The sequence below is a fragment of the Nicotiana attenuata genome, chromosome 7 (genome assembly GCF_001879085.1).
Source record: "Nicotiana attenuata strain UT chromosome 7, NIATTr2, whole genome shotgun sequence".
Lineage (NCBI taxonomy): Eukaryota > Viridiplantae > Streptophyta > Magnoliopsida > Solanales > Solanaceae > Nicotiana > Nicotiana attenuata.
The window spans coordinates 17030182-17039250 of record NC_031995.1 but is presented as its reverse complement, the minus strand read 5'-3'; the positions used below and the strand labels follow the sequence as shown (position 1 = coordinate 17039250).

The 9069-nt window shown below is 34.3% G+C and overlaps 1 protein-coding gene across 1 annotated transcript; it reads left to right on the top strand.

Annotated features, from left to right (window-relative positions):
* On the top strand, positions 5132 to 6532 carry LOC109228769 (peroxisomal and mitochondrial division factor 2-like). The gene is made up of 2 exons (XM_019393971.1): positions 5132 to 5237; positions 5342 to 6532. Exon 2 carries the CDS (start codon positions 5350 to 5352, stop codon positions 6232 to 6234), a length of 885 nt encoding a protein of 294 aa, XP_019249516.1. The 5' UTR covers positions 5132 to 5237; positions 5342 to 5349; the 3' UTR covers positions 6235 to 6532.

Here is a 9069-nt window from a genome sequence, read left to right as displayed (position 1 = left end):
TGGAGCGTCAGGTTCGAAAGTTGAGATCAAAAGATATAGCTTCAGTGAAAGTGCAGTGGAGAGGTTGGCCCGTGGAGGAGGCTACCTGGGAGACCGAGCTGGAGATGCGGAGCAGATATCCTCATCTATTTGAGGCTTCAAGTATGTTTCTTTACTCGTTCAAGGACGAACATTTGTTTAAGAGGGGGAGGATGTAACGACCCGGCCAGTCGTTTTATGAGTTACCGCTCCGTTTTTCCCATTTCTGCTTCTACTTGCTTTGTTTATCGGTTCTATAGGTGATCGGGTTGGTTGGATCGGGTTCGGAAAGCTTGGATTGGAGGTCGATTCATGATTTTAGCATTGTTTGTTATGATTTGAGGCCTCGAGCAAGTCCGTAATGTGTTTTGGGACTGGTTGATATGATTGGACGGGGTCTCGGGAGCCTCGGGTGGGTTCCGGATAGTTAACGGATCAAAAATGGAGTTTGGAGAATTCTGAAGCAGCTGGTATCTGGTGTAACCGCACCTGCGAGGTTTTGGCAGCAGAAGCGGCTAAGAGGGACGCAGATGCGGTGCTGGGCCAGAAGTGAAGAGACCGCAGATGCGGTCATGTAGCCGCAGAAGGAAAACTTCAGCTCGTTATGCTGATGTTTTTGTGCAATATGTAATTTTTATTTATGTTTTATTTTTACCCAGTGCAGGAGAAAAACTTCAGCTCGTTTTGCTGAAGTTTTTAAAGATGAACTAAACAACTTCAGCATCTTATGCTGAAGTTTTTGAAAAAGCTTTACGACATAACTATTGAATCCAGGACAAAAACTTCAGCTTATTTAGTGCTGAAGTTTTTACATATGAACTAAATAACTTCAGCACCTCTTGCTGAAGTTTTTGAAAAAGCTTTACGACAAAACTATTGAATCCAGGACAAAAACTTCAGCTTATTTAGCGCTGAAGTTTTTGAAAATGAACTAACTAACTTCATTACCTTCTGCTGAAGTTTTTGGAAAAGTTTTACGACAAAACTATTGAATCCAGGACAAAAACTTCAGCTTATTTAGTCCTGCAGTTTTTATATATGAACTAAATAACTTCAGCTTGACTACAATACAACACAAATACTTCAGCATTTTTGGTGTCAAGTTTTACCAAATTATGTAAAAACTCAGCTTGTTTAGCAAATAAACCAAAAACATCAGCATATTATGCAGTGAAAAACTTCAGCATATTTGATTTTTATCTTTGACGTTAAATTAGCTTTAAAGTGAAGAATCTTTTGCTTCACTATAGAATTCAACGTGAAACAGATTTAGAATGCAAATTCATTCGCCAGTAAAATCTATTAGTGAAAAGTTCATGCAAATTCATCCGTCAAACAACTTCATACAAATAATTATAGAAAAATATATCATGAAGTCAATCAGTTTCAAATACTATTTTGAATTCTTAAGATGAATTGGAATACTTACAATGTATTTGTAATTTTGAATTTGGAATTTGAATCTGGTTCAAATTTCTGGTTTGAGAGAGGCGATCTGGGGAGAGACAGAGTGATCGAGGAGAACCGTAAATTGATTTATGCGTGATGCATCTTTTATATGTTTTGTCAGGGGTATAATGGTCATATTATTACGGATTTTTTGTTAGCTGGCTACCAAATCAATAGTTTTTAAAAATAGGGTACAGGTTAAAAGGTGGCATAAACATAGGGTATGACTGCAAATCGCCGTTTCCAAAAGGAATGTGGCATTTCAAATTGTCATGGGCTCAAATTTTGATCACAGACCTAAAACCGAACTCTAGTCCATTTCGACATAATGATGAGGTTATGACATTTCTTGTGACGCTTTTCATTGTGAATTTGGCGCCGCCTATCAACTTAGTCTACTAATTGGCCAGAATTAGTTAACTCTTTTTTGACTAACAGATAGCCAATAAATTTATATCACAAATAATAATGTATATATTATTGTATCTCTCTGTTTGTATATGTGAATGAATGTGTATTTATCTATGTGAAGAAATATATAGGGAGAGAGAGGGACAAGGAGACGACAAAGAGACATCCAGAGGGGGTTAGGGGAGAGAGAATAAATAGAAAAGTAATTTTTTTAGGGATTTGACTATATAATGCTAACTTTTTAGACCGCCTTTACCAAACATAATCTAAGCCCGAAAAATTGCCAATTCCTATTACAATCAAACCTTTCTATAACATTATCGTTTGTTTCGACATGTTTTGGCTTTAATAGTGAATGGCTGTTATACACCTATAACGACATTTGCGTTTAAATATTTTTTGAATGTTATAAACAAAAATTGTCCAAAAAATAATTTCTTTAATGTTACATATAAAAAATAAAAATATTATTTAATTAAATACTCAAAGATATGCATATTTTACTAACTAAATATTAAAAAAGCTAATATAGTATTAATAAATTCATAACTAAATACAGTAATTAAGAATTTTTAATAAAGTTCTTTAACTTCAAAAAAAAAGGAACACATTTTAAAACTACTAGAAGGTTAAATTTATTCAATATTGAAGGAGAACTCTATAATTGCGGCTTGTTTTGTAGATTCCAATCTCTACTAGTGAAATAATACTTGAATTGACGAAGATTTGTGTCCAAACTTTTAGCAAAAAAGTATCTGATATCTTTCCCTTGAAGGCAATCTAAGAGCTTAACAGTTGTATCTTCTATCTCAATCTAACCTTTCCCTTGAAGGCAATCTAAGAGCTTAACAGTTGTATCTTCTATCTCAATCTAAGTAGCAGTAGTTTGAGCTCAAAATCTTTAAACTTGTTATTGGTGATCTTAGAAATTTTACATGATTGTTATAGAGGAGTAATTTTCTAAAGAGTGTGCTGCTATAAAGATGATGTTGCTTTTATTAGGTAAAAATTATTATAGAAGGATAAAGTATAACATAAAAATTTAATTCGAGAAAAACTTGACTTGATAATAAATACTTACTCCGGTCCACAATAAGTGACCAATTTGCTTTGGGCACACCCATTAAGAAAATACTAAATTCTAGATAAAAATAATTAGTGTGACTAAATTACCATTAATTAAAAGTTGCAGCATAGTTATAGTGGCACTTACTTCTCTTTTTAAATGTGAGGAGTAAATGACTTTTAAGGGATACGTACATAAGGGTAATTTTGGAAAAATAAATTAAATTTTTTTCTTGATTATATAAATGAACACTTATTTTGGACCAAAAAATTAAAAAGAGAAAATCTTACTTTATGCCCATTAATTCCAAACTATTTACCCTTTAATGCCCAGACCCAAACTATTTACTACTCCTACCCATGCTTCCCAAACTATTTACCCGCCTTTCTTCTTTTTCCTCCTCATTTTACCTTCCTCACTTTATACCCATCGTATTTTTTCATATATAAAAATAATCCTTGTAAGGCCATCACCAGATGCAAGGCCAAACACGAAGGAAGTTGCTTTGATCATCAATTCTATTAAGGAAGATGATGAGAAATCCTTGTCCATATTCAGCAATGAGATCTAATTAATATTCACATGGTTAGTCCCAACAAGTTCATCCTTGTTTACCCACACATTTACATAACTACTATGCCAAGACTTGTCCTAAAGTTGAAATTCTCGTTGGCTCAGTAACCTCCCAGATATTCAAAGATGCCCCTGCCTCTGGCCCTGCCACCATTCGCCTCTTCTTTCATGATTGCTTTGTTGAAGTGGTGCTATTATTTTGAAGATTTATTGTTTGATTAGATATGGTGTAATAAGATATTGCTTATAGTATCTTCGAGTAAGCTTCCCATATCTAAATTCTTATGTGTATTTTAATATCCACCATTGTTGGGCTTGAAGCTCAATTTTATTTTTGAAGATTTCTTGTTTGATTCAAAGTGGATGCTGTTAAATATTGCTTATAGTACCTTCTGGAAGTTCATACTGAAATTTGATAGCATTTGGAGCTGATTTGAGGTGATTGAGATTGAAATTTTCAGTTGAAAATTGAAGAAGAACACAGCTACAATATACCACTACGGTATACAATATGTTGTAGGAGTATATAGCTATACTACAACAGTATACTATTATAGTATACAATATACTGTTATAGTATACTGTAATAATATGCAATATACTGTAACATATGTTATAATAGTATACAATATACTATAATAGTATACTTATTACCCATAAATTCACTTGCCTTTCCCTTTTAATTTGCTTTAAGCTTTTACCTAGCGTGAGAGGCAAATTGAAAATGCAAAATAAAAATAAAAAAAATATTATAGTATGTTATATAATGTAACGGTATACTCTTACAATTAGATCCTTTTAGAATTTTTTGAAATTTTTATTGACAACTAATATTATTTCAGTTTAATAATTGAATTAATCTTTTTTTAACTCTTTGCGTACAATTATATACCGTGTTGGTATAACTATATACTATACTGGTATTAAATGTTAGTTAATATTTTTTTGGTTGCATTAGCTACATTTACTCAGTACACAATTTAATTTTTCTTTAGTAATAATATAAAAAAAGAATAATAAAAAATAGTAAAAATAGTAAATAAAATTAGATTATGAAGAGAAAAAGAAGTTAAATGAAATTAGAATAGAAAAAAGAAAAAAATAAGAAGAAAACGAGAAAAAAGAAAAAAAAAATAAAAAAGAAAAGAAAAGATGCATAAAAATAAAAAAGAATTGGAGAATAAAGAGAAATTTCCTCACAAAATCTACTATGGGTAGGAAATGTAATTAGTTTATGGATAGAAAAACAANTAGGGTAGGAAATGTAATTAGTTTAGTGGATAAGAAAACAATGGGTAGACAAGGGTAAATAGTTTTGTTTTTGTGGGTAACTGTGTCAAAATCTTAAATAAAAAAATAAATTGATCACTTATTATGGACCGAAAGAAGAAACTATTAGTGTATAAGAATATTGTTACGGAGAAATCTGACGGTTATCACCTTATGTCAATTGCCTCATCAGCGCTTGGACTTGTTGGGCTGCCAAATTAACCTCACAATTACCTGGCCCAAGGTTTGGTCTCAATAGCTTTCTGCACAAGTACAGCACAAAAAAAGTCATAATACACCGTCCATTCTACAACAGTAACACGTGTCCTCCATCGGCGCCAAAAAGTGAGATTTCATTTCATTCTTTCCTAAAAAAATCTGTTATTCTAAAAAGATATCTTTTCTGATTATTCTCTTTCTACACCCAAAAACCCTAATCCATATTACAAAGGTTCATCTTCTTCGCTGTTTGATTTTTCACGCTGTTTTTGGCTGCTGAGTAAATTGCAATTCTATTTATTCTCAATTTTCAACATTTTTGCTAATTATTTTCAGGTTTGACTATGGCGGATGAAAACATTACCAACGGCGAAGTTTATGACGATGCGCCGGTGGAGATCGCCGTCGACGAAACATCTGATGCTGCGTCGAAAACCTCTGCACTGAAACAGAAGATAGCGGCACTGGAGCAAGAGAAATCCCAGCTTCTTCACGAGAACGATGTGATCAAACAGAGAATCGAGAAACTGAAGAGCTCAATCGAGGAATCTCAGAACGAAAAATCCGAATTGCTGAAGAAGGTGGAAAACTTCGAGTCAGAGAACAAGGTTTTAGGATCAGTAGCCGCCAGAGCCGCCGAGCTCGAAACTGAAGTCTCTCGCCTTCAACACGATCTCATCACGACTATGAATGATCTAGAAGGTTCCAATTCCGAGCTCTCAGGGGTAAAATCGACATTAGAGGGTTTAAAGAGCAGCGAAAATGAGAAGAGCGTGAAACTGGACGCTATTGAGAGCGAAAGGAATCTGTTATTATCGAAGTTGGAAAAACTAGAAGCAAGTGGAAATAATCAGAGAGGAGAAGTAGAAGTGAAAGAAGAAGAAATTAGGGGATTAAAGAAGCATATTGAGGAACTTGAGGGTACTGTTGTGAATAATGAGGAATGGGAAAAGGAGAAGAAAGAGCTTCATATGGTGAAGGAGGAACTGGAGAAGAGGGTTAAGGAAATGATTGCGAGAGCAGCTGAGCTGGAGAAGAAATTGGAGGAAAAAGAAAAGGCTATTACTGAAAGGCTTGTGGCTAGTAAGATTAATGGAATTCCTGTTGGCGATGATGATAAGGTTTGTTATTTTGGTGAAGTGAATTTGCCGGTGGTGGCTGCTTCATCAGTTGTTGCAGTTGCTGTGATTGGAGTTGTTTGCTATCTTAAATACGGACGAAAAGCGTAAACCCTTAGCTTGGTCTTAAATAAGTTTACAATTTTGATAGCGCTTTTATATCTTGGGCTGTTAGTTAACTTTTTGATCTTACTCGATAACAGATTTAAGGTATTATGGTTATTAGCTAGTGTTGTTGAAGTATGTTTATTCGCTAAGCTGGAGTTGATTGACATATTTTTATTGGTGCTTCTTTACTCATTTCCAGGAGTTTGAATACAATGGTTTTGTTGTTTTTGCGATCTGGTGTAATTGCTCAAAGAGTTGCTGAATCTATATGTAGTAATGTGTTTGTGTTGAATGACTTCAATTTATTGTCTCGGCTTCCTATATTGTTGTTGCTATATCTCTGTGATGTGAGTTGTTTCTGTGCAATCACATGCCAACCTTTTCGTGGTTTCAATCCTTCCACAATTGTGCTTCAATGTGGAGAAAACAAGTCAATGATCCATATTCTGTACATGTCTTATGTTGCAGTAATGCTTCCTTCTTTGAAAAGTATATTCTGCTTTGCCATGAACTTGCTGGGCTCTAGTTTGTTTAATTGATTATTACCATCAGCCTGTGAATATTAGCACCTCCAATCTCCTGCGTGGGTCCTTTTTTTTTTCCCCATTGTTTTTATGTGAATAGGGAGTGACTCTTTCCAGCCTTAGGAAAATAAGTTGACTTCAAGCTTTATCCATCATATGGAGTAGAGTGTTCCCTGACATCACAATTGCCTAAATTTAGAGCTATTTGTGCTTCTGTAAAAAATAACTGCACTAAGGAAGCAGGTCTGGATGACCGAATAGGTGGCTATTTTCATTGATTCATCCCTCAGTATCAAGCTGCATATTAGTCCGGGAAGTGCTAAACATGGCTTTGTATGTATGTTTCTGTTTTGTATGTAGCCTGAAAATTCACGCCTGAGTAGCTAGTTATGCAGATCTGGATATGTTCAAATTTATAATTCTTCAGATGTATCTGATATTTCTTGTTATTTCTTTAACATTGGCCATTTTCCGCATTTGTCTTTCAGCTGTGTGTCAGTTCTTGAATTTGGATAGGTGGTTTCACGTTCTTAAGATGACCAGTTAGTAGCCCCTAGGGCTTAGCTCAAGTGGCAAAGGTTCACAGACTCAGGTTCGAGCCCTGTACTATGCAAATTAAGCCTAGTATTTTGGTGGCAAACGGTAGAAGGAGGGGCACCATCATTCCTGAGTTTCGAACACTGTGGTTAGTCCTAAGTGTTGACCCAAGACGGATTTCTCGGTCATTAAAAAAAGAAAAAGATGACCTGTTAGTTGTTGGCCTGCTGCCTTTGAAATGCAGGGTAGCTACTCGTGTGTGTCTGTTGGAAAGTTAACTTATTCCGCTCTTGTGGTTTGAAAGACGTTACTTGAAATCGTGCTAGAAAAGTGACTGCTAGCTGAAGTGTGATAATAAAAACCGGTCTCTTTACCCTCTTATATCCTGAGCATCAGGTTACGATATTGTTTCTTATATGTGTTGACTAAAACACTGTGATGAATCAGGGTCTGATTGCAGTTTTGAAAAATGGTGAATTCTATACTCAGGATGTTGAAATTGGCTCTTATAGATCCTCCTAGTTGGTCTAGTGTCGAATAGAATACCAGATTTCAAACTAGTATTTCAGGGGTAACGTGCTCTGCTAAGATGAATATACAAGACTAGATTCGTTTTTATTTGTCAGTATGTAGGTAAACTTTAGGAATCTAGAACTGCAAATCCCGGCCCAGGCAATAGTAGTTTCGACTCCCAAGAAATAGAGCATCAGATTGCTAAAGATTACATGCAGTAACATAAAGAAAAATAGTTATGCAACTAATTTTTACAGTAACAAAAAGAAAGTAGAAGTACATTGTTAAACTTCGAAATTCTATTATCCATAAAGTAAAAACGACATACATTTGATTGGTCAAGACTTATAGCGCTTGTGTTGGTCCAAATTCCAGAAATGAGATGCTTGAATCTTAAACCGTTCAACAGGTTTTCTCGTAGCTTGAAATATTTTAGCAAACAATTCTGTCATAGTTATATATTACACTGACATATTGTAATGGCCGAAAATATATTATCAAATAACTAAACAAACGTTATTCATTAAAAGCCAAGCTACTCAGAAAAAGAACAATCACCAATCTCTACAACAAAAAAGAAGGGGTCTTTCAAATATTTACCGTAATTCAGTGCTAGAGGATCTCGAATCATTGTAGGATTGTACTCTTGCCAAAACCTTCTCTTCTAGTTTTATACTCCGTTTTAATTATTTTACAGGTTATAGTCATTTTACTATTTCTACTCCAAATTAACTGCAACATGTCGCAACTTCATCACATATTAAAGCAAAAAATAAATAAAATCGCATAGGTTTTTTCAACTTACCATCTCAACTTCCTTTAACTTGGAATAATAAGCTTTTTTTGTAGGATGATCCAAATAAAAACGTGAACGTACAATTTGAGAAGAAATCAATAATAGACCAACACAAGAAATTTCAACTACATTATACTGCTTTTGTTCTTTCAAACTTATAGCATGTTTGGCCAAGTTTCTCCAAACTTCATAGTACTTTTCTTTTTAGGAATTTACATAAAATACAACTTATTTAATACTACAACTACTATAAGAAAATTACATATTGAAGATTGAATTTCGGGTTGAATAGTTGGAGTATTAAGCTTGGCAAAGAAGTTTCGAATCTTCACAGAAGTAATAGTACTAGTTAAATTTTTTCTCATCTGCTTGAAGCTCGATCACCACAGAATATGGGGGTAAAAAATTCAAAAGTTGATTCAGTTGTCACATGCATATGTTGCCCCACGAGTATGAGTTGTCAATTTA

Excerpts from the sequence above, each read along its gene's own strand:
- LOC109228769 (XM_019393971.1), top strand. The coding sequence starts at position 5,350 with ATGGCGGATGAAAACATTACCAACGGCGAAGTTTATGACGATGCGCCG.